This window comes from Dunckerocampus dactyliophorus, chromosome 1 (assembly GCF_027744805.1).
Source record: "Dunckerocampus dactyliophorus isolate RoL2022-P2 chromosome 1, RoL_Ddac_1.1, whole genome shotgun sequence".
NCBI lineage: Eukaryota > Metazoa > Chordata > Actinopteri > Syngnathiformes > Syngnathidae > Dunckerocampus > Dunckerocampus dactyliophorus.
Window position 1 is genome coordinate 31482322 of NC_072819.1, and position 25521 is coordinate 31507842.

Sequence of the window (25521 nt, forward strand, 5' to 3'; positions counted from 1 at the left end):
TATAACCTGCATTATTTTACTTTTTAGAGTAGTTTAGTTTCAGCTTGCATGTGCCTGGCGCAATTTTATTTTTTAGCAAACTGCTGTGGGCTCCTTCACGCATCTCCTCTTTCTTGCAGCGACCTGGAGGAGAAGCGCACGGCCAGCCAGCCGTCGCTGGGTGAGGAGAGCAAACTGTGCAGTGAGGACAACCTGGACTTCAACGGAAGCAGTGTGCTGACCACCGAGATCAACCTAGATGAGTCACTGGCCAGCCAGTTCAGTCGGCCCAGCGAGAGCCGGGAGGTGCCGAATAACTCCCCACTTAACCCCACCACTGTTTCTCCCGCCCCCAATGGCCTCCCCAACCAAGTCACCATCCTCGATTAGCCTCCATGGATTCGTGGAGGACCATCAGACCAAAACATGTCAACACATACGTGCCCATACACTCCTGTTCCCTGCTGAGTAGTTTGACGACTAACACGCAATCATTGTATTGACAATTCAGATGCTTGTGGTGTCATCTGATGGACTGGACTGTCCTGACCAAAGGAGTGTCCGAAGTACTGGACAATGTGACTAACCTTGACACGGAGAAAAATCCTTTAACTCTCCCTGATCCTTCTTCATCTGTATAGTGTGTAACACTTCATCCTTTCTCGTCTCAAAACAGAATGTCATGCAGTAGAAATGACCCAAGGAGGCTGTATATATATTGTAGAGCAGCTTGAGAGTGAAAGTGAAGCATGATGGGACACAGACAGCACATGCTGCTGTGACACATCGTAGATATTTATCACTTTTTTTTTAATTTGCTAATTTCCCACAATGTAATTGCCAATGATGTGTTAAAACGGTGTTTGAATATGTTTGCTACAATTTTTATGATTTAATCACCATTTCCAACACTATTTACATATACAGTATATAAAAACGCCCTGTTTTGACTTCTCTTCACTGACATATTTTGTGGATCTGACCGAGAGAACTGAAGCCAGGTTTTGTATCATAACCAACACTGAATGCATTAAGGGGAACTTTCTGTGAAAATGCAGAGTAGCATCTGGTGTATATATTTGCATCTAAATGTATCTATCTAGCCATATTACAGTATTATAGCTCCTGGTCCTTACAAGTTCCTGTGCCTGCTGGGTTTTGCATAGCGCACCAGATTGATGTCATTACGTGCTCGCCTTTCCACCACAAGTGTAATGTCATGATTGGAAATGATGTTGTAACTTTTTGTGTCAAGACCTTTGTGTACCTTTCTGTATCTTGTCTTTGTCTCTTCCTACACTATTGTCTCTTCATACCTCTCCATCTCACCTATTCTGAGGAGCATTATTTTGTGTATGCTTGCAGGTTAGGAGGTTGGCTAAGCACTCCCAATTTCCAGACTTTTATTAATGCAGTCCAATATTGCAGATAGGCAAAATGATTGACAGTCTTTGCATAATAAAGACAAACACACTTCAATCCAATACAGGCAATGTATTCTTTTGACTGCTGACATTGTAGTTACAGTTCAGGACAATTATTCATATCATGACCAAATTTTATTGTTAGTGATTTTTTTTTATTATTTGTTGAATAGGTATTGTAGGACGCTATGTTAAGTGATGTTAATTTGAAAAAAAATGTGTAAATGTTTAGTTTATTAATGTCGTGTTTCATCAAAATTAATCAGTCATTTTTCAAATATATATATATATATATTTATATATATATATAACTTTCCTAATTTTTAATTACATTTTTATTTTAATTTTTATTTTAATTTTTTACATTTTGTCACATCTTTTGCCATCATAATTTCCAAATATTTTCCAAAAACATAAACAATGAAGATAAATGTTGTTCATATTTCTAATGTATTCATATTTTAAATATTTGTATTTTTATTTTTTTTAAATTATTCAACACAACCGTCAGAAAGTTGCAAATAACCATTCAACAAATAAAATAATCATAACTCAAGATTTGGCCATGCTATGAATAATTATGGGCTTAAATGTACATTGTGCTGATTAGGTTTAGGTTGATGCATAAAGTTGGACCTTTTTCCTCCCTAAGAAATGTAAATACATCCTTTAAAAGACTGCTATGAAGAACCCAACCGTGGCCGCTATAAAGAAAATGTGCAGGATTAAAACGTCTGAGCATCATCTTAAAGCAAGCATTTCTTCTTTGTACTTCATTTGTTATGAACAATCAGTAAAATCTGGCTGTTTAGCAAACAAAGTTGAGGATAAAAGAAAATAGATTTAAAAAAGCTGCATTTTTTGGTAGATGTTTTCAATTTTTATACATAATTGTACAATATTGTCACTTAGTAATTACATTCGTATGAATGCTTGCTTTCATGCCATCCAGCAATGCACTGCAGTGACGTGACTATGTGTTATATTTTGTCTAATGCAGGCATAAAAGGCAGGATGCCGCACCATAGGGTGTGACTAGATGCAACGTGGCTATCTCACTTCTCTCTATTTAAAAAAAAAAAAGGCTTCCCACAAGCCAAGTATCACCTGACCATCCTGGCACTATGGGATGTCCACAAATGCTTTGTTAAAGGCAACTCCTTGTTGTAGGTTAATTTACAGACACACACATACATGCACACACTCAGGATAAATAGGATCATCTATTTTCATACATATCACATACAGGGACGTAGATGAGACAAAATTAGCTGCTGCTAAACATTTGTGTTCGTTGCTCTTCTTGCAAATGTTGTAGCTTTCAATGACACACAGATACTCGACTGCCTCTGCTTTTACATGTCAAGGGGACGTTGTTGTTCTGTGGTTGACCCCCCCTCTTTCTTTATAGTTAAAAAACTAAAACCAATAGAACAGTAAAATATTTGTTGGTGATGAGATGGGGGCACAAGCTTCGGAGGCATGAGGGTTTTAAGTAAAGGAGTGTACAGTACTGCCGCTTTGGGAACGTGCCTCTTTGTTGTGGTGAGCACAACCTGATGCAACCTGTAAGTGGAAATGCCACATACAAGTGTACAAGGGGCCAGTGCAACTGTAACTGCATCATCAATCTACCAATGTAACTGGATATGACTGAACAATAATAAAATATGTGGAACATTCTACCCTGATGATGGGTCGCTTTTTTGTCCTCAGAGAACACTGATCTGTCACATTGAGTGTGAGGAATGATTATTGGGTTTTCTATTGGGATGCAATCAGCGAGAGGTGGTGTTGAACTGATGGAAGTAGGCCAGGGTGGGTTTGTTGGTGTACAGCTGCTTATTTAGGTACTGCTGACTAGATGCAGGGGATGAGAAAAACACAGAAATACACCAAAAAGTAAGCAAAAGAGTCTAGATTGAATAAATTGAAAGTGTTTGTGCTTGCTGCTTACTGTGCTTGCTGTTCTTGGGCCAGCTGCTTGTTGAACTGGTCTGACTGGAGCCGCTTTGCTCTCCTTAGTTCAGCCGTTCTCCTTTCCTCTTCCTGGGCTTCTCTGGATTCCTTTAAGATGTGGGAGTTCCAAGCTGCATCCCGATTCTTCTCGAGAACACGCCGTCTCTTATCATGACAATATACATTTTGTGTCAGATCAAATGGATCAAATAAATGGAGTAATTCATTCACCCATTTGAGGGACACACGTGAGCTGGAGCCTATCCCAGCTGACTTTTGGGCGGGAGTACACCCTGGATTTGTTGCCAGTCAACCACAGGACACATATACAAACACTCACATTCACAAACACGGACAATTTCAAGTCTCCACTTAACCGAACATGCATGTTTTGGACTGTGCAAACATGAGAACTCTAAATATGCCCACACAAGCATGGGGAGAACATCCAAACTCCCTAAAGAGAGGACCGGCCGTGATTCAAACCCGGAACATCCTGGTGGCAACGTAGATGTGCATTTCACATTTCCGTCAAGACCAAAACATGCAGAAAATATACATGCAGTATAAATTACATATACAGAGCCACAAGCAATATTTCTCTTGTTTTAGGTCTACTAGAAATGACAGTATACCTGTCTTTCAATGCATTGTGCTTCTCTTTCCCTTTGAATGTCCCTCAGCTGCTCGGGGCTCATTCCCTTCCACCTGTCAGTCACAACAGGCCTCCTTCCTCCTTCCAGCTGTTTCACTGCTGCATCCCAGCACTCAGCCATCATGTTGGATGTCATCGCGTTCCACATTTCAGCAAGATTCTCGCTCTCCTCTCTTCGATGCTGCTCTTTCAGTCTTTCAGTCCGCTCTGCAGCCTGAGGGGAGCCAAACTTGGTCAAACCAAACCACTAATGAATTGAGCAGTCATGTGATGATTAGAACGGTGAGAACTATTGGATGTTCTCCTGAGAAATCTCCTGAGTGTGTGCACCCTGCGTGTGAGTGTTTATTAGATGAGAAAGACAGTAACTGGCATGAAGAATATGGTGAGACCTGATGGATTGATAATGACGCCTCCCCATGGAGGATTCAGCCGAGCACATCCAGCCGAAGAAGCGCTAAATGGGTGCATGCCTACATGAAAGGAGTTTAACCGTCCATGTTGCCTGGCATCATCAACTCATATGACGTCTGCCTTCCTCCCACAATGGTGTGTGTGCATCACTTCAAGTCAAGCAATTTTCTTTGTAAAATCCCAAATGAGAACACTGTGTGACTGCTGAGATGTGCTTGTGTGTGTGTGTGTGTGTGTGTGTACTGTACCAGAGCTTGATTGTAGAGGTCAAGAGCGACCCGGGCAGCTTTTTTGCCCTCCTCCTCAGTAGCGTGTTGATGTCTCCAGCTGTGGTCCTGATGCAACAGCTCTTTTTCTGCCAACGCCTCTGCAACACACACGGGTGTCACTCTAACATTACACTCACACATTAGTCAACGGCCTCCTGTGAGGTGTATCCATCAGTGCCACTTACCATGTGGGACTGTGTGATTGTTCATGCAGAAAAGCAGGAAGTTAATCTGACATCAGCGTGTGTACGTGTGCGTGCGTGTGTGTTACAGCCATTGGATGCTGCTGTGGTGAAAAAAGGCTGGTTATTTTTTCTGACATAGTAGTGATTCAATAGTGATATAAATGTGTATAGATAGACGTGTCCATTCTTTAACCGTTCTTCCTGTCAACTCTGCGCTGTTGGGGCAGCACAGCCATGTTTTGAGGCACACGCAAAAATTCTGCCCAGCAACAATAAACCATGCAAAAATGACGTGATCAAGAAAAACATTGCACTCAGTTTTATTTAAATTGAGAAGTTTTATACTGCGGCACATTGAAAATGTGGTTAGTATGTATCTCTTTGTGGGGTTTGCAGGTTCTCCCAGTGCTTGCGTGTGTGTCCTCCCTTTCTCCAGTCCATAAATATGCATGTTAGCTCAATTGGGAGACTCTAAATTGTCCACAGGTGTGAATGTGAGTGTGAATGGTTGTTTGTCTGTATGTGCTGTGATTAACTTGCGACAAGTCCACCAGGCTGTAACCCGCCTTCCAACCAAAAGCCACCTGGAATAGGCTCCACTTCTGCTGTGACCTTGAACATGATAAGCGGTAGAAAATGGATGAATGAATGAGTTTTATAATGATTTGCGTGGTCTATATGTAATAAGTGTGGTTTGTTGTAGTGCAGTTGGAAAACATACTGCACTTAAATGCTTCACACATAATGGTGTAATTTTCCTAATATATAGCTTGGTGCTTGGCATGTGTATGCACCTTGAGTGTCTTCTCACCTCTGTGCTTATCCTCCATGCACCTTCTCTCACGGTCCACCTTTTGTTCCAGCAGATCTCTTGCTGCCTTTTTTATTTGTTCTCTCTTGCGCTGTCCCTCTCCAATATCTTCACCCTATGAAACAGCAAATAAGGGACATGAGATATGATTATTCTATTATTGCTAGCTCCTGTCCTTGTTTGTGTACATGAGGCACAGCCTACCGACCTGAAAGATCCGCATGCTGGAAGGCCCAAGTTCAGCCTCTGGAACATCAATCCTGAAAGTCCCTCCAAGGCCACACTTGAGATCAGCATCACACGAGTCCTGCACTCGCTGATGGGTGCTCCAATACTGAGTCAGGTCAGCGTGCAAAGCCGCTCGCACTTCCCTTTCCTCCAAGTCTCTCTGCAACAGTGCTTCATCAAGCTTTAATCTCAGTTTATCTGCAACATATTGCACATCGATAGACCGTAAACTATGCCAGTTGCGTAGTTCCAATTTAAAGATCTGATTTCATGAAAAAACAAACATAATAGTCATTCAATTCATTCTGCATGTTTTACCAAAAGCGTTGTCTATTTCTCTCTCCATTTCTTCCCGGCGCTTTTTCTCCTTTGTCTGTTTGTTGAGTGCATCCACGTCAAGGCCCATCACACGCAACCTTGTATTGAAGATTTGAGCCTTGCGTGCTGCCTCTGCAGCCCGTCTCCTCTCTACAGCAGTCTCAATCAATTGCTCACCTGGGAAATTAACTTTGTACATTTTCTATTTTCGTTGGTCTAGAAGGAGAAGAAGCAACAATGTCTGCTTATGTATTTGGAAAATGCATATGTAATCATAATTGTGTGACACTTCTAAACATTCACTGGCTACAGCTTTATGTTACTTTACTCACTCTAATAAGATCCAATACCAGAAAGATTCTGAACTTTAGGTAATATTTATTTTTGACTGACACTGTCAGATGTATTCATTTAGCAATATGCTGGTTTTAATGTGCAGTGTCGGAGGATTGTAGTACATTATATAAAGAGATGTTTCCAATATGTTTCCACGCTGTAGCTCATAAAGATGTCCAGTATATTTGACAATTGTCATTCTGCGAACTACAACAACACCAACAAACAAATTGTCCACATGCAGGATTTTTTTCGTGTTAAAGCAGCATGACAGAAAAAAAATAAACGCAAATCAAAGAGAGAATACATTTTATACATTATGTAGAGAAATAAATCAAAGTTAAATGTTTTCCACATTGTGAAGCATATTATTGATATGAGTTTAAAATGTAATTTCTTCTTAAAGGGATAGTTCGGATTTTTTTAAATGGTGTTGTGACATCACCATCAGCAGTGTAGTGCATAAACATTGCCTTTTCCCCCTACTTCGTCCTGTGAGCAGAGTTCTGGCTAGTTGGTAGTTGGTACCATGGTTGGAAAGTTTGCTGTGTATCGTTTGTTGAGTAACAAACATTCACTTGGGAGTTATTAATCCCGGAGGTTCGAATCTGTGAACATATTTCTAACTTAACCGCAGTCTAGAACGTGGGTTTCACAAATGTATAGACAGACAGACACTTTGTTAATCTCCAAGATAAATTCAGATTTCCAGCAGCTCTGCAAAAGTGTCATAATAAACTTAATCACTTAATCACAAAATAAAACAACCAAGACAAGACAGGGGAGATAAGAAAAGAAAAATAAGAAAATAGAATAAGAATAAATAAATAAATACAGAACAGGTCACTTCAAATTTGTAGTGCATTAATCATATATAAGAAGGTAATAAGTCCAGTCCTGTGTGTGTTTTTATTGCTCCCCCTCTGTTGTGTTGAAAAGCCGCATGGCGTGGGGGAGGAATGATCTGCTCAGTCTTTCAGTGGAGCAGGACAGTGGTAGTAATCTCCCGCTGAAACAGCTCTTCTGTTGGGAGATTACGCTGTGCATTGGATGATGTTGGTTGTCCATGATGGAAAGAAGCCTACTCAGTGTCCTTTGCTCTGCAACAGATGTCAGGCTGTCTAGCTCAGTGCCAATGACAGAGCTGCCTCCCTCACCAGTTTGTCCATGCGTGTGGCGATCTTCTTCTTGAGGCTGCTCCCCAGCACACTACTGCATACAGGAGGGCACTAGGTACCACAGTCTGACAGAAGATCTGTAGCAACTTCTTGAAGGATGCCATCCTTCTGAGGAAGTACAGACGGCTCTGCCCAGGGCATCTATGTTGGCAGTCCAGTCCAGTTTATCATCCAGATGCACTTCCAGGTATTTGTATGTGTGAACCACCTCCACACAGTCACCTTTAATGAGAACAGGTTGTAGGTGTGTCCTGTTTCTCCTAAAGGCCACAACCATTTCCTCCTGTCCATTCCTAATACATCCCACGAATAGCCGTGTCGTCCGCGTACTTCTGTACAAGGCAGAGCTCAGAGTTGTACTGAAAGTCGGACATGTACGAGGTAAACAGAACAGGAGAGAGCACAGTTCCCTGCGGTGCTCCTGTGGTGCTACTCACAGTGTCGGACCTGCAGTTCCTCAGTACTCGTACTGAGATCTGCCAGTCAGGTAGTCAGTCTGGTAGTCAGTCAGGTAGTCAGTCAGGTAGTCTGTAGGTGTGAACATACTCCCATCTGTGTCAGTTTGTCCCTGAGGAGTTGAGGCTGGATTGTGTTAAAAGCGCTGGACAAGTCCAAAAATGTAATCCTCACAGCACCACTCTCTGTCCAAGAGAGAGCTCGATGGAGCAAGAAGATGATGGTGTCCTTAACTCCCACTTTCTCCCTGTATGCAAACTGCAGAGGGTCGAGTGTGTGGTGGGTCTGTGGCCTCAGGTGATAGAGCTGCAGCCGTTCCATGGTCTGGGCTGCAACATCAGGGCTGCCGGCCTGAAGTCATTCAGCTCACCAGGATGTGGTCCCTCTGGACCTGCTGCTTTGCTGGGGTGGAGCCTCCTTAGCTCCGCACTTACTTGAGGTGCTGTTATTGCGGCTTGTGCGAGGTGGGGAGGGTGAGGAGAGGGGTCCTATTCCGTGCTGGTGACTTGTGTGGGGGCGTTTTTCTTCTCAAAACAATATGCAAGAGTAGTGCATTTGCATCACAAAATTGTTTTCCCCCAAAAAATCAGACCTCACAATCACTCTGTGATATTTCCTCTCCCTTCTTATCACTGCGCGCTGCCACCTGTCAACTGTTGCGCACCTTTCTATCACCTGTTTCACAGTGGCTACTGCTGGGATAGTGAAAGTAACCATGTCTGACTATGAAACAAGTAATGACGACATTTGTTTTAGCACAAAGCCAAAGGGATACCTTGATGAACCGGAATACACTGATGCCGAACTTCATCTGATGGAGTTAGAACGGGCAGAGACAGAGAGATGACGGACAGAGAAGTGGTCCAAGCTGAAGCAGTAGGTGTGGGTGGCTACACCTATATCCATTTTTCCCTTGTTATTTTGACTAAATTCCAAATGATACTGGACATCTATGTCGTCTTTTTTAGAAACTCACGTACAGCTAACATACAAGCCTGCACCATTTTTTAGATATTTTATTTTGTGAATGTATATTTACCACTCTCTCACTTTAGCTCTCTCGAGTCGCAGCGGTCGTCATCCGCGTATGTAAACACTGTCACTCAGGTAATGGAAAGTTGACAGGCGGCGGCATGCAGTGATATGCAGGGAGAGAAAATCAAGCAGAGCGATTGTGAGGTCTGCTTTTTTCGTGTCAAACGTTTTTTTGATGCAACAGTATTACTCTTTGAACGCATATGGTTTTGAGAAACAAAAAGCTTTACTTTAGTGACCCCACCAACGAGCCGGAACTATTCCTTCAACACCACAAATTTGACCAGAACTCTGAGGAAAAGTCACTGTGATGTACACTGCTGATGGGGTCATACAAATTCATGTCACAAAATGAGAACTACACGTTCTGACTTTTAAATCATAATGAGATACAAATTCAATTCACATCCAACATCAAGCTACTTATAACATATATAATGTTAACTATTTTCTAATTGAAACGAGTTTTGACAGAATTAGCAACGTATTTAAAAAAGTACTCACCCCATATAATGTAAATTGTTTCAAAAATAATTATTTTTCAGCTTTGAGAAAACACTACAGTTGCACGTTCGTACACCCGTCTGTGTTGTGGTCCTTTAGTAACCATGGTAACATATTTGCTGTTGAGATCGAGTTTGTATTTTTTTACCTGTATGTGTATGTTGTTGTGTTAACAAGAGAGGAAGTCACACAATAACAGCACTATTGTAATTCAACAATAAAAATTCAAAAATGGCATCATTTAACTAGAAAACACCCTAATCCGTACCGGAAACGCAATCGGTTCTACGCATGTGCCGAACGCATCTACATTCGGTCGGCCTATTTTCCGGGTACGTATTGCTATTGACACATGTCGGTCTATTTTACGGCAGCAATATACGTCACCCCCCTCCACCTCCCACTCCCAAAAAACGTTAATAAGATTTGAAAAATTACAACATAAGCAATCTTTTTGTCTTATATTATATCCATGGTGCAAGTGGATACATTATAAGCCCTCTTGTCTTGGTTCCATAAACTATTACTGAAAAAATACAGACAAAAGGATATGCTCAGAAGATATGTTTGGATGGATGGTATTTCTCCGTTTAGAAAAAAAAACTGTAACTGAATCATCTAGATTAAGCCACTCTGCTTATGGTTGTTTACATTTAAATATGTTTTATTATATTTTTGCATGGTTTACGAAATCGGATATGACGTTTACGTCTCTGCAACGTGTTTGCGTAAGTTTTTACCTCGATGATCAACGCATCCGCATGCTAACTATTTTAAAGATTGTTTATGCCCATGGTTTGATGCATTGTTAATGTAATTTGTAAGGCATTAATAAAGTTGATTAAAAAAACCCTACGTATTTTAATGAGAGTCACGAATAAAATAACACCCCAATATATTACATATATGAAGTATGGATATTTACCATGTATGTTCATACATTTAAAAATAATAACGACGTCGTAATAACTACGTCGCAGAAGCGCTGTCGTAAAAAATTCACTGATCAGTGAACGATACCCAGTGCCCACACCCCACCGCCAACTTTGATCTCGCGAGATGCTACGAAGTTACGTCTCTGGCGCTCAAAGCTCTTCCTGTTGGATTGTAAAATGGCGCATTGTTATCACAGCTCCATCCCAACCGAGTAGTTACGTTTATGGAGCAATTGCAATGATTAGCCACAAGATGCATGCTGCGATGTGATGGTCGAATTGTCAGGGATAGCACTGAGAAGAGAGGTCTATTCATTTATGCGCATCCCTTTCTTTTAAGAGCTCGCCCGGTGGACATCTGTTGTTAGCATAAGATAGCACTAGTGGTTAGCTTCTTTTTTTTTTTTACTTGAGCGGCAGAACTTTGAACTGAAATACTACTACAATGGGGTACTTAAAACTCATAGAGATCGAAAACTTCAAGTCATACAAAGGACGGCAGATAATTGGACCATTTCACAAGTTCACGGCGATCATTGGACCAAATGGATCTGGTATGTTATGGTTGTGATAGCTAACGTGTTGCTACTGCAGAAGTCTGGCTAGTGACTTCTCCATTACTCTCGTTGTTCTGGCTAAACTGCAAAATAGGCATGGCACTGTTGTTAGCACTTGTTTATATTGCATATAATATACAGTAGGCATCTAAACGATATGCATTGGATGTTTCTTGCGTAATTCGTTGGTCCCTTTTTTAAGATACGCCGACACATCTACAGCACAGTATAGCTCTTTTGTACTTTTCTTTAGCTTGTGCAAATATACATAATTGTGTCTGTATATGTCTTGCACATGTTCATAGATAAGTGAGCATTTATGTCCATTATCTTACATTTGGTTTTGTACATTGAAGTATCATCTACAAGCACACTAATAAATCTCAATGTCACTGCAGGAAAGTCCAACCTTATGGATGCTATCAGCTTTGTGCTAGCAGAGAAGACTAGTAACTTGCGTGTGAAAACTCTGAAGGATCTGATCCATGGTGCACCTGTTGGGAAGCCAGCTGCCAACAGAGCTTTTGTCAGTATGGTTTACCAGGAGGATACAGGAGAGGAGCGCTCCTTCACCAGGATGATTATTGGTATGAAGGAACATCCCTTGACTACCATTGTCGAAGCACGTCATTCTTTCTCTGTGACCTTTTGAAGTTCTAGCATTAGATTCTGGTATTAGTGAACACTTTCAGGCTTCTTAAATGTAATGACCCTGAACTTTAACCTTCTGCTAAATTGTGCATCAGGATCCTCCTCTGAATACCGCATCAACAACAAAGTTGTGGGCTTGCCGGAGTACAGCGAGGAGTTGGAAAAACTTGGTATTCTTATCAAGGCTCGAAACTTTTTGGTTTTCCAGGTGAGCCTGAACATGTAACCAATGTTGTGTTAGCATCCTTTCAGTGCTCTGGAATACCTTGTATTTGATGGTTAGCCAAATTTCTAAAAAAAAATATATATATATATTGGAGTGAAATACATTGCATTTATTCTTCTCCTCATTGTTTTTGTAGGGAGCCGTGGAGTCTATCGCTATGAAGAACCCAAAGGAACGTACAGCTCTGTTTGAGGAGATCTCACGTTCTGGGGAGTTGGCGCAGGAGTATGACCGGAGGAAGAAGGAGATGGTGAAAGCAGAGGAGGACACGCAGTTCAACTACCATCGCAAGAAGAACATTGCAGCCGAGCGCAAAGAGGCCAAACAGGAAAAAGAGGAGGTGTGTCTTTTAAGTAGATGGTCTGTTTGCAGTTGTGTTCGTATTTGGACAACTGGGTTTTGAAGTGTAACATCCTAACAGAAGAAAGGGTTTTTTAAGATTTGCATTAAGACTTGAATAGGGTTTTGCTTATTTCCCCCCATGGACTTTGACTGCACTAATTTCTGCCCATCAAAGCCAAACCTTTCTTAGCTGTGAATGTGAATGTGCTCACCGCCTGTATTTCCCATGTGCCATCTTTCGTCCAGGCTGAGCGCTACCAGCGACTGAAGGATGAAGTAGCAAGAGCCAGCGTTCAGTTGCAGCTGTTCAAGCTCTACCACAATGAGACAGAGATTGAGAAGCTGAATAAAGAGCTTGGCCAGCGCAACAAGGAGATTGACAAGGACCGCAAGAAGATGGACCATGTGGAGGAGGAGCTGAAAGACAAGAAGAAGGAGCTAGGCAGGCTCATGAGGGAGCAGCAGACAATTGAGAAAGAGATTAAGTGAGTCGTTACAGTCTCAGTGCGTGTTTCAATTGAGTTTCAAACACATCCTATGCAAATGTGCCTTTTGCCCCCAGAGAAAAAGACTCAGAGCTTAACCAGAAGAGACCACAGTACATCAAGGCCAAAGAGAACACTTCACACAAGATCAAGAAGCTCGAGGCAGCTCGGAAGTCGTTGCAGAACGCCCAGAAGATGTACAAGAAGCGCAAGGCAGACATGGACGAGCTGGACAAAGAGATGAGAGCGGTGGAGCTTGCCAAGCAAGACTTTGAGGAGCGCATGGAGGAGGAGGCACAGAGCCAGGGCCAGGACCTCACCCTGGAGGAGAACCAGGTACCACAGAAGTGTATTCATAATTAGTACATTAATAATATTGCTGTAAAATGTAAAAAAATAAATATATCAGTGACGAAACACACTTTTTTAGGAAATGTATTATGAATATCATATGTTTTTATGAGACCTGAAATAACCTGTGGGTGTCCTTTTGTAGGTGAAGCAGTACCATCGTCTGAAGGAGGAGGCCAGTAAACGTGCAGCCACTTTGGCGCAGGAGCTGGAGAAGTTCAACCGTGACCAAAAAGCTGATCAAGACCGCCTTGACTTGGAGGAAAGGAAGAAAGTAGAGACAGAGGTAAAATTGACAATTGTAGCAGATTAAAAAAAAGAATGCATACAACAATGAATGTTATTTTTTCCTGCAGGCCAAAATCAAACAGAAAATTCGTGAAATTGAAGAGAACCAGAAGCGCATTGAGAAGTTGGAAGATTATATCACCACCAGCAGGTCTGCTTTATGACACTGCACTGTAACTCTGCAGTTAAATTTTGAGGTAGGTGTTTTGTCTCTTTTGCTGCTTATCCACAGTGTTCCCTGTGCTCCTTAGGCAGTCTCTGGATGAGCAGAAGCGTATGGAGGAGGAGCTGACTGAGGAGGTAGAAATGGCCAAGAGGAGGATTGATGAGATCAACATGGAGCTGAACCAAGTATATAGACTACGCACATTGACAAACATCTTAGCATTTAAAAAAACAAATTATAAGTCTCACACAATCTTGTGTTTCTCTTTAAGGTCATGGAGCAACTGGGCGACGCCAGGATCGACAGGCAGGAGAACAGTCGACAGCAACGCAAGGCTGAGATCATGGAGAGCATCAAACGGCTCTACCCAGGCTCTGTGGTGAGGTTGATGTTACATCATTCCTTTCCATCCTTTTGTTTGCAAAGGCATCTTTGTCAGATTTTACTTGACTAGTGTTGAAGACGTTTTTTTTCTTCTGCAGTATGGCCGTTTGATTGACTTGTGCCAACCAACTCAGAAGAAATATCAGATCGCTGTGACCAAAGTGCTGGGCAAGAACATGGATGCCATCATTGTTGACTCAGAGAAGACAGGCAGGGACTGTATTCAGTATATCAAGGAGCAGAGAGGAGAACCAGAGACCTTCCTTCCTCTTGACTACCTGGAGGTAAAAAAAACCCCAAAAAACACATAAATTAATTGCATGTCAACAGTATTTTGATAGTTTGCACATGTGTGTATTTTTGACTTTAGTGTAGCTGTTTATGTGATGTCCATGTTTAATAATGCAGTGATAACTCCCTCTCATCATCCTTCTCATGAGAATAATAACAAAAAAGCAGAGTAGAGAGGTAGAGATATCCGCTAGGGTGTGGCTGCCGACCACAGAATATTATGTAATATTATGTATATATTGTAAAATATGTAAAAAAAAAAAAAAAATGTGGACATACAAGGTTTTCTATATAATGGACAACATATTTTTCACATACGGTTAAGAGACTTCATTTGGCAACAATACTACGCTGGCCAAAATATTAAAATATTGCAATTAACAGTCCCTCCAATGGCGTTGCTGGCCCTCACTCAGCAATGCTTTGCTGTCATTTGTGCCGAAGCACATATGCGCACATCAACTCAATGTGCTTACAATCTGTCGTTTGTCAGCGTGTGATTATGTTAAATCTTCTAATGTATATATTAGTTTTTTAAAAGATGTCAGTTTTTTTTATCCCCTTATAGCAGATCAATATATTTTTTCCCATAACTGTGTTTTAGCAGTGTTTCCTTGCCTTTCATCATAGGTGAAGCCAACAGACGAAAAGCTTCGAGAACTGCGAGGTGCCAAGCTGGTGATCGACGTGATCCGCTACGAACCTCCACACATTAAGAAAGCTCTGCAGTATGCATGCGGCAATGCTTTGGTGTGTGAGAATGTGGAGGATGCAAGGAGGATTGCTTTTGGAGGCCCGTACAGGCACAAGGTACTACCCACGTTAGTATATTCTACACTCCTAGACCTTAGGTACACCTGCATGTCATGAGATCCATTACAAGCTTTATTTCACAAATTTTGATTTTAATATGGTGTGCTGATGTGATTTTCTTGCTAACCTCTGTCTGCCTACATCTAGACTGTTGCCCTGGATGGAACACTTTTCCAAAAATCTGGAGTCATTTCTGGAGGAGCCAGCGACCTGAAGGCCAAGGCCAGACGCTGGGATGAGAAAGCGGTGGACAAACTAAAGGAGAAGAAAGAGAAACTCACTGATGAGCTTAAAGTAATTTTGGATGCTCTCTCTTTAAAACAATGGTTTCATTGTTGATACTAACCATATCTAATACCCAATGTTTAAATTTGTAGGAGCAAATGAAGGCTAAGAGGAAGGAGGCTGAGTTGCGTCAAGTGCAGTCACAGGCCCATGGCCTGCAGATGAGACTTAAGTATTCACAGAGTGACCTGGAGCAGACCAAAACACGTCATCTCTCACTCAACATGCAGGTAAAGCTTGTTTTACATCTACTCCCTTTGCCTCCTCTTTAGCAGTCTTGTCTCAAAACTCATTTCACACCTTGCAGGAGAAGTCTAAGCTGGAGAGCGAGTTGGCAAACTTTGGTCCTCGCATCAACGACATCAAGAGGATCATCCAGTCCCGCGAGAGGGAAATCACTGACCTCAGAGACCGCATGAACCTGGTGAGTTTGACTCATCGGATGATGTCTGTGCTGATAAATTTGTGCCAGTGCAGTAACCATTGTCAATGCCATTCAGGTGGAGGATGAAGTGTTTGTGGAGTTCTGCAAGGAGATTGGAGTGAGGAACATCAGGGAGTTTGAGGAAGAGAAGGTCAAAAGGCAGAATGAGATCGCCAAAAAGCGGTGAGTTAATTTGTTTTCTTGTCATTATTTGTGAATCTTTTCTGTGAAGTCTAATTTTACATGGGATTTTGTCTCAGTCTGGAATTTGAGACCCAGAAGACCCGCCTGGGAATCCAGGTGGACTATGAGAAGAACCAACTCAAGGAGGACCAGGAGAAGGTCATGATGTGGGAGCAGACTGTAAAGAAGGATGAGGCTGAAATTGAACGCCTTAAGAAGGTATGGATGACAACATCATTCATTTTGCCCACAAGCTAATATCAGTCCGTGCTCAAATTTTATCTGGTTTTGCTCTCCTCAGGAGGAGCACAGACACATGAAGATCATTGACGAGACAATGGCTCAGCTACAAGACCTGAAGAACCAGCACCTCACCAAGAAATCTGAAGTCAATGACAAGAATCACGACATGGAGGAGATCCGCAAAAAACTGGGCGGTGCCAACAAGTGAGCGTCTGCAGTAGTGAGATGTCACTTTCTTGTATGTGTGTGCTACAAGGATCATTGTGTTGCTCTCCAGGGAGTTGACACAGCTCCAAAAGGAAGTGACGGCTATTGAGACCAAACTAGAGCAGAAGCGCAGCGATCGTCACAACCTGCTGCAGGCCTGCAAAATGCAGGATATCAGGTTGCCTCTTCGCTCAGGGACAATGGACGATATCAGCCAGGGGGAGGTACATGAAAGCAACCTCACATGTGATGCCTACTTTTGGGATAAACACAAAAAATGACAACATCCTCTTGTTTGTCTGTTCAGGGGACCTCTCAGACAGATGATTCCAGCAGCCAGAGGACATCTAGCAGTGTTCTGGCTAAAGAGGCGCTCATTGAGATTGACTACAGCAACCTGTCTGAAGACCTCAAGGTAACACACATCTCACCTCACCTCTCGTTTTACTGTCTTAAATATCAAATATTATACTGTTTTTGAACAATTTAAAATAAATCTTACAAATACAATGTAAGGGCATAAATATGGACCAAGAAAATTTGATTTATGACCATATTTATTCACACATCTTTTGTTATCATAGCTTCTCTTTTTTGTGATGAAATCAAATAATCATAGATTAGATTATATAGGATTAGATACCAGTGAGTAGGTTGATATTATATTATGCCATTGAATTAGAAGGTGTGTTCAAACCTTTGACTGGTGGTACTGTTTTATAAATATTAGGGTGCAAAGATACAGAACATTCACAGTTTGGTTCGATTCAATACTTTCAGTGTAACTTTAGTGGGTTAATTAAAAAAAAAAAAAAAACAAGAAATTGTCAGGCCTTTTAAACTTTATTTTCTTGAAATTACCAACATTTATTTCAACAGTTTTTCTACCTACCTCTTTGTCTGCTGTGCATACTTAGAAGGTAGAATCATATGAAGCAAAAACAGCACCTTGTAAAAATAATAATAAAAAAAACCCTCAAAATATTCACTATTTAATTCAATATAGCAATAAAGACAAGTGTACATAATTGATAAGTGTACATAAATGATTTTAACATTACAGTGTTCCCTCAATTATTGCGGGGGATAGGCTCCCAAAATAACCCGCAACAAGTGAAGTCCGCTAAGTAGCCAACTTAATTTGTTTACAATTAGTATATATGTTTTAGGGCTGTAAAACCCCTCAGCATACACTTTATACGCTTTTCTCAGACAGGCAATAACATTTTCTCACGTCTCTCTTGTTTAAACACTCTCAAAAAAGTTCAAGCTAGGGATGTCCTGATCCACATTTTTTGGCTTCTGAACCGTTTTTTATAGTCTTGCCGATGCGATCCGGTACTGATTATTTTTTTGTTTGTTTGTTTTTTCAGTAATAGTGAGATTTTGTTACAAAAATAATGCAACGAAAGTATTGCTGAATTTATTTTATTACACAGCATGACCAACAATATTGTTTGGCTTTTATAACAAACCTCTGTGAGTCAGGTCCCTCATCCAATAAAAGTCCATCCAAAAAAAGATAAAATTGGAAAAAATGGGCATGCAAAATACTTTTAGGATAGGACTAATCATTTGACATGGTTATAGATCAATTTGTGGTGTGATTTAGAATATGACTGCACCTACCATGTTGGAGTGTGGCTCAGAGTTACTAACGTGATACGGCAACAGGATCGGCCCGATCTACGTGGCGGAAGCCGATATTATCCGATCTTCACAAATACAGCAGCTCGGCAGCCGATCCCGATGACCGGATAGGGACATCCCTAGTTTAGACCTTCATTTGAATTTTAATGATCAACCTACAGGTCGAACACAAGAAATTAAGTCACTCTTGCGTATTTCACTCCTGTGAGCGTGTCTTTTCGTCCTGGTGCCGTTCCGCTGTACTGTAGCGTTTTTGTATCCTTATTAAAACATATTGCTGCAGTCCTCCTCCTTCAAACCGAAGATTCATTTACAAGCTAGCAAGCAAGCTAGTGATGACACAGGAGACAAAGCAGGCTGGCACGAAGGAGATTAATTGACTGTGGTCTACAGCCAATCAGGACGCAGAAAACAATGGTGCAGACAGCTGAGAAAGGAAAGAGAGAGACTTAACTTCCCACAATGCAATTTCTCAGCCTTTAACAGCGTTCATATGCTGTAATAAAAACTTTAAAAATTCCGCAAAACAGTGAATTCGTGAAAGGTGAACCGCTGTAGAGCGAGGGAACACTGTACTTTTAAGAAAACTACAATGACAAAATATAGGACTGGACTAACAGACTTTTTTTATTTAAAAATTATAAAGGTTAAAATAACAATGTCAGTTGGAGGTTTGACTAATAATCATTTATGTTGATAATGTAGTTATGTAAATACACATGTAGAAAAGATTGCACAGGAACTAGCCACTACAAATGCAACAAGGACTTTTATTGTATGCATTTGCATCTTACAGCTGAGATATTTTCATATGTAATTTGGATAATAAAGATGAACAATGCAGTTCTGCATGCTGCTGGAGACGCTGCCACTAATTGCTTCCCACCTGCGGGGATTTCGCTTGGACTTCATGTTAAATTGACCACACTGTATCGATACATGTATTGTTGAGCAAGTAGTAAATATGTAATCAACCGCATCCTGAGCTTGGTTGATTTTGACCTCAGAAAAGGTGTAAGAATTAAGAGTTAGTCTTGTTTCCTGCAGGATGCCTTGTCAGAGGAGGAGATCAAAGCTGAGACAAACACACTGCAGCAGCGTCTTAACGAGCAGCAGAGCATCCTGCAGAGAATCAGCGCCCCCAACATGAAGGCTATGGAGAAGCTGGAGAGCGTCAGGGACAAGTTCCAAGAAACCAGTGACGGTGAGTTGTGGCAGAGCGAAGGCCGACTTAACGAGAGGAAGTGGCGATGTGAATCTCAGTCTTTGTCCCCCTCAGAGTTTGAAGCTGCTCGCAAGAGGGCCAAGAAGGCCAAACAAGCCTTCGAGCAGATAAAGAAGGAACGTTTTGATCGCTTCAATACCTGCTTTGAGTCTGTGGCCACAAACATTGATGAGATCTACAAGGCCCTTTCACGTAACAGCAGTGCCCAGGTATGTCTCGATGAGCTTCACTTTGAGGGAATTTGAGTTTTTCATCCCAAACAACAATAAATGTGTATTTTCCTAGGCTTTCCTGGGTCCAGAAAACCCAGAGGAGCCCTACTTGGACGGCATTAACTACAACTGCGTGGCTCCAGGAAAGAGGTTTCGACCAATGGACAACTTGTCTGGAGGAGAGAAGACTGTGGCAGCCTTGGCTCTGCTCTTTGCTATTCACAGGTGAAACAGAGCAATGATGTGGAAGATAAGATCAACTTTGTTTATCCCACAGTGGGGAAATGTATGTATGAAACAAGATGTGAAATACTTTAGTTTTTACTTACTACTACTTTACACATCTACTCTGCTCAGCTACAAACCTGCCCCCTTCTTTGTCCTTGACGAGATTGATGCTGCGCTTGACAACACAAACATCGGCAAGGTCTGTCCCCATATGAGTGTTAGACACTCCCTCTTTGTTATCCATTTCTTCCGGGAGCACACATTGCAAAATCCAATCTTCCTCTTCCCTTCCAAGGTGGCCAATTATATCAAAGACCAGTCAGTGCAGAACTTTCAGGCCATCGTCATCTCCCTGAAGGAGGAGTTCTACACCAAGGCAGACTCACTCATTGGTGTTTATCCGGAGGTGCGTGTCTCACTTTTACCCTTCTATCCTTATCCAAAGTGAAGTGAACTCACTTACACAAATTCAACTTATTTGAATTAGGGGTGTCCCGATACGTTTTCACTTCCGATACAGTTCCAATATCGCAGCCTTGAATATTGGCCGATACCGATATCAATCCGGCATCAGCATGAATCATACAGTCGTCCCTCATTTAAGGGTAAATTGGTTCCAGACCCGATCGTGATAAATGAATTTCCGCTATATAAAAAACTGTTTTGGACTTTCTAAATACAGTTTTTAACATTGTTAGAGCCCTCTAAACATTAAATAACACGCCTATAGTCACCTTTATACTTCTATTATTTATTGTTTACATCCCATTGCACAACCCTTGCTGCAGGGACTAACTAGCTAACGAGCTAAGCAGTTTGCCTCAAATTTATTTCTTCTAAAGCTAAGAAGCCAAAAACGTACCACTTCCACACGGAATGGAAGGAGAACTTTTTTTCACTATCATGTTGGACTTGCCATGGCAGACTTCATGCAGTTTTAAGGTAATGTGATGTAAGGTAATGTCTCATCAATGTTTTGTATTATTACTCCCGCCTAGTGACCAGAATACTACATATCACTTGTATGTGAATGTCAATATGACTGATAATAGACCATAGTCTACTACAAAAGAGCGATCATTTATTTAGGGAGCGATAATCGAACCGCGATATTGCAAGCTATGACCGTACATACTTTGATCACTTGTTTAGTAGCGTGGATGTAAGAAAAGGCTTGATCAAGTGATATTTCTCAAACAGAATAGTAGTCAGCAACAGTAGGTATGAGGAAAAACTGACCAATTTGCTCTTTAATGCATCAGGTGTATAGGTTTATCCACAATAGACATAATTTAGCAAGGCTTGAAGTGCTCAGTGAAGCCAACAACTTTTTGCCGTCCCGTGGGTGTTGCTCATGCTTTGCAAATGTTTCAAACAGCGGTGGATGTTTCAGGAAACTGCGGTCTTGTGAAAACCCTTCTTCAAATGCGTGATGAGGTTGATCGTATTACACTTCCCCAGTTCTGTGTCACCATGCGAAACTCGTGCATGACAAGTGTTGCACTCATATGCAGCCTCTTTCCTGGACTTTTAACAAAAAAATACAGCCACACGGTTGACATCACTCCTGCTCCTTGCTAAACACGCCAGCACATGCTGCTGTTGTGGTCCCGTGTGTTCTGCATGCAAAAGTTAATCAATTTGTCCTGGAGCCATACCAAAGCTATACACAAAATGTATCCATACTAAGAGTTAGGTGTGTCCCAATACAACTTTTTTCACTTCTGATACGATACCGATATTGCAGCCTTGAATATCGGCCGATTTCAATTTGATATCAGCATGAATCATACATGGTAGAAAAGGAATGGTAGAAAAGGCTTGATCACGTGATATTACTCAAATAGAGAACAATACAACAGTAGGTATAAGAAAAACTGACCCATTTACTTACTAATGCATCTGAGGTATAGTTCTATCCACAATGTAGTGGCAGCTAGGCATAATCAATTCAGCCTATAAATCTGACATTACTCACCACAGACAGGGTGTGGCTCTTTTCTCTTATAGCTAATGACTAGGGCTGTTAATCGATTAAAAGATTTAATTAATTGAAATTTGTCCATAGTTCACTCGTAATTAATCGCAGATAATTTTTTTTATCTATAATAAGAAGAGATGTAAATCTCTTTGTGGTAAACTATATGATAGATGTCAAGATACACAGGGTAAGATATTTTAAAAACAACAATTCGATACAGTGTATAGACGATAGGATTCAACGGTTACGTTTGTTGGTGTAGACATTAATCTTATCTTTATAAAATAAAGAAGCTAATTCTATAAAAGTGGCATTCTTACAGTATTTTCAAATGTGTAAAAGAGCACATCACCTCTCTGAAAAACAAACTTCAGGCCTGTACTGGTGGATGGTGGGTCTGTATTCATTTAGTAATAACTTTGGTCTTGTTGTGACAGTCATCTGGTCCTGCGTTATTAACGCGTTAACTTCGACTGCCTTACTAATGACGTTTTGCTATCCTATTGGAGTTTCCTGTCTAATGTTGCTTTAAATGCGCAATGAGTTTCGGTCGTGTTAAACCTGTGCGTGACGCAAGTTGCATGACTCCTACTCCTTGCTACTTTGTTAACATGCTAGCCCACGCTGTTGTGATCACGTGGGATCAAACCAGGCGCTGCTGCATAGACATGCTGCCACACAGTCTGGAATCGACTAATTGTATCGGAGTACCAATATCTGAGATTTTAGATGCAGGCCGATATGATCCGATACTTGTTTTTTTTGCTGATACACTCCTGATGGAAATCTTAAGACCAGTTGAAAAATTGCTAGAATTTGCATTTTGCACATTTGGATCTTAATGAGGTTTTAAGAAGAGCAACAATATGCAAAAACAAGAAGGGGGAGTGAGACAAAAAGCCTTTTGAAAAAGTAATTTATTGAAAACAACAATTAAACTGAAATGGGCTGTTTATCAGTTTATCAAAAGTTTAAGACCACAGGCTACTAAAGCCCAAATCTGCTCAAAATGTTCATTTTCTGTCAGGCATTCACACTGTCATACTCTCCTGATGGCTAAAGCTAAGAAGCTTTCTCTTTTTGAACATGATCAGACTGTGGAGCTGCATAAGCGAGGCCTCTCGCAGCGTGCCATTGCTGCTGAGGTTGGGTGCAGTAAGACAGCCATTCTACATTTTTTTTAAAGATCCTGAGCATTATGGAACAAAAAAGTCAAATGGTAACCCCCCATGTTGATAATGATAAATCACACCTTTGCTGAGCCGGAGGATCCGATTGGCTGTCCATCAAGACACAGGGCGGTCTTCCAGCCAAATTAAGGCCCTTACTGGTGCCGACTGCAGCGCAATAACCATCAGACGGCATCTGCAGGAAAATGGTTGAAAAAACAAAAAAGGAATTCAAAGACCTCGTCTCCTTCAACGTCACAAAACTGCAAAACTTTAGGGAGCATCAAATATGGGACATTGAAAGGTGGAGCAAAGTTTTATTCTCTGATGAGAAAAAATGTAACCTTGACGGTCCAGATGGCTTCCAACGTTACTGGCATGACAAGGAGATCCCACCTGAGATGTTTTCTACCCGGCACAGTGGAGGGGGGTCCATCATGATCTGGGGTGCTTTTTCATTCAGTGGAACACTGGAGTTTCAGGTGGTGCAGGGTCGTCAAACGGCTACTTACGTGCAGATGTTGCAGCGGGCATCCCTCATGACTGAGGGCCCTCGTCTGTGTGGTAACAGCTGGGTTTTTCAACAGGACAACGCTGCAGTTCACAATGCTCACTTGACCAAGGACTTCTTCAGGGAGAATAACATCACTCTTTTGGACCATCCTGCATGTTCCCCTCATTTAAATCCCATAGAGAACATTTGGGGATGGATGGCAAAGGAAGTTTATAAAAATGGCCATCAGTTCCAGACAGTTGATGCCCTTCGTGAAGCCATCTTCACCACTTTTAGCAATGTTCCCACTAGCCTCCTGGAAACACTCGCATCAAGCATGCCCAAAGCAATTTTTGAAGTGATTAACAAGAACGGTGGAACTACTCATTACTGAGAACATTTTATGTTTTGGTTAGGAGAGTTTGAGTGATGGTCTTAAACTTTTGATCAGCTGATAAACAGCCTATTTCAGTTTAATTATTGTTTTCAATAAATTACTTTTTCAAAGTGCTTTTTGTCTCACTCCCCCTTCTTGTTTTGCATATTGTAGCTGATTAAGATCCAAATGTGCAAAATGCAAATTCTAGCAATTTTTCAACTGGTCTTAAGATTTTCATCAGGAGTGTATCGGCCTGATATCCGATACCCATACTAAAAATGGATATTTTACTACATTTCCTTGACTAAATGGATGCCTGAGGTGTACATCTTTGGGGTGGTGACTGTAGCTGAATGTAATGTAATGTAAATGTAATCACTTTTCGCCAGTTACTTTTGATAACTGCCACCCTCCAACTCGCCCACCTGATAATGGTAAGACAATCACTGCTGAATCAACAGCAACTCTGCTGGTTGCATAAAAGTAGTGCACTCTATTTTCCCGTTTGGTTTCTTCATGATATGACAACGATTCCATAGAATTGTCTGGTCTCTCCATCAATAGATTATTACGCCCCTTCTTAATCAAGTCCAACTTTGATTTTCCTGTCTGATCGTCTGACCATCCCTTCCTTGTCACCCACAGCAAGGAGACTGTGTCATCAGCAAAGTGCTCACTTTTGACCTCTCCCAGTATCCTGATGCCAACCCAAATCCCAACGAATAAGAAGAACGTTCAAACAACCACTAGCCATTATCAAAGGTCCATTCCTGAATTTCTCTCCTGTAGCTGCAGGTCTTGCATCTTTTAGGTCTCATTTAAAACAAAAAACAAAAAATCTTGTGTTGTTTGGATATGCTTTGATATTAGGAAATAATCAGTTTGTTTTTTTTTAGTAGTTCAGGGTTGTCCTATATACAGTGACAGCCAGAATGTGTAATTGAGTAAGGAATACAACATTTTTACCAGACCCACACATCATGTAACTCATCTAGATGATTGTACCTGTTCAGAACATCTATAAGGTCTGTGTTGTGATGCCCTAAAGTATATTTTGCATTTTGTGACAGTACTGTGTATTTGATGGTACATCATGGAGCCCAACAGTCATCACAAAACAAGCAGAAAAACAACAAGTGTGTAACAACTGTGTTTATATTCCCCCGAGTCGGATTCACAATGTCCATTAGGCAAATGGAAAAAGCTCCATGTGAGTGAGAGAATTTTCCTCTCTGGGCTCTTTTATCGATTTCTCTGCGTTCAATAAATAAAATTTGAATTATTTAAAGTCCTCGCTCATGTTTACTTTGTAATTCAACCTTTTATTGGATTGTGTTTGTTTAATGTACAGAGCTTTATGACAATTTTAGTTTAATACAAGCCACCCACCCTGCATACTGCAGTAGATTCCATTCCATAAGCGGACTGTGCTCAGCGAGGCGGGACTATTTATAGGCAGGCTCACTTTACACGGCCGAACCCCCGCAGGGGGCAGCAAAATCCAAGGCAGGCAAACGCACAAGCTCCCCAATTTAATAGTTAAACTTGTGATCTAGTTTTTTGTGTGTACAGTATTTGTACTTTTTAAAGTCTATTTAAACA

At 41.2% G+C, this 25521-nt stretch overlaps 3 protein-coding genes across 9 annotated transcripts in view; 2 read left to right on the forward strand and 1 right to left on the reverse strand.

Moving 5' to 3' along the window:
- The window catches only part of l1cama (L1 cell adhesion molecule, paralog a), a 57258-nt gene extending 54157 nt beyond the window's left edge, over positions 1-3101 (forward strand). For 5 of the 7 annotated variants that reach the window (XM_054780562.1, XM_054780568.1, XM_054780563.1 and 2 more), the window contains one exon: positions 120-3100. In XM_054780562.1, coding sequence (XP_054636537.1) covers positions 120-369 — 250 coding nt within the window. In that variant the 3' untranslated portion in view covers positions 370-3100. Of the gene's footprint in view, positions 1-119 lie in introns of all 7 variants that reach the window. The other 2 variants (XM_054780566.1, XM_054780569.1) reach the window with 1 other exon arrangement.
- Positions 2010-10034, reverse strand: ribc1 (RIB43A domain with coiled-coils 1). Its single transcript, XM_054780570.1, has 8 exons — positions 9752-10034; positions 6243-6458; positions 5905-6122; positions 5697-5811; positions 4680-4798; positions 3998-4231; positions 3361-3527; positions 2010-3263 (listed from the first exon to the last, which is right to left on the reverse strand). The coding sequence occupies exons 2-8, from the start codon at positions 6439-6441 to the stop codon at positions 3182-3184; spliced, it is 1134 nt and encodes a 377-aa protein (XP_054636545.1). The 5' UTR covers positions 6442-6458; positions 9752-10034; the 3' UTR covers positions 2010-3181.
- An 802-nt stretch (positions 10035-10836) lies between these two features.
- smc1a (structural maintenance of chromosomes 1A) lies at positions 10837-25201 on the forward strand. Its single transcript, XM_054794956.1, has 26 exons — positions 10837-11240; positions 11642-11830; positions 11990-12102; positions 12257-12460; positions 12709-12947; positions 13025-13283; positions 13444-13584; positions 13655-13737; positions 13838-13937; positions 14024-14131; positions 14235-14420; positions 15058-15237; positions 15388-15534; positions 15618-15755; positions 15833-15949; positions 16026-16132; positions 16210-16351; positions 16434-16579; positions 16653-16806; positions 16890-16997; positions 19280-19436; positions 19512-19666; positions 19743-19894; positions 20027-20096; positions 20193-20303; positions 24565-25201. The coding sequence occupies exons 1-26, from the start codon at positions 11132-11134 to the stop codon at positions 24643-24645; spliced, it is 3696 nt and encodes a 1231-aa protein (XP_054650931.1). The 5' UTR covers positions 10837-11131; the 3' UTR covers positions 24646-25201.
- The last annotated feature ends 320 nt before the right edge of the window (positions 25202-25521 follow it).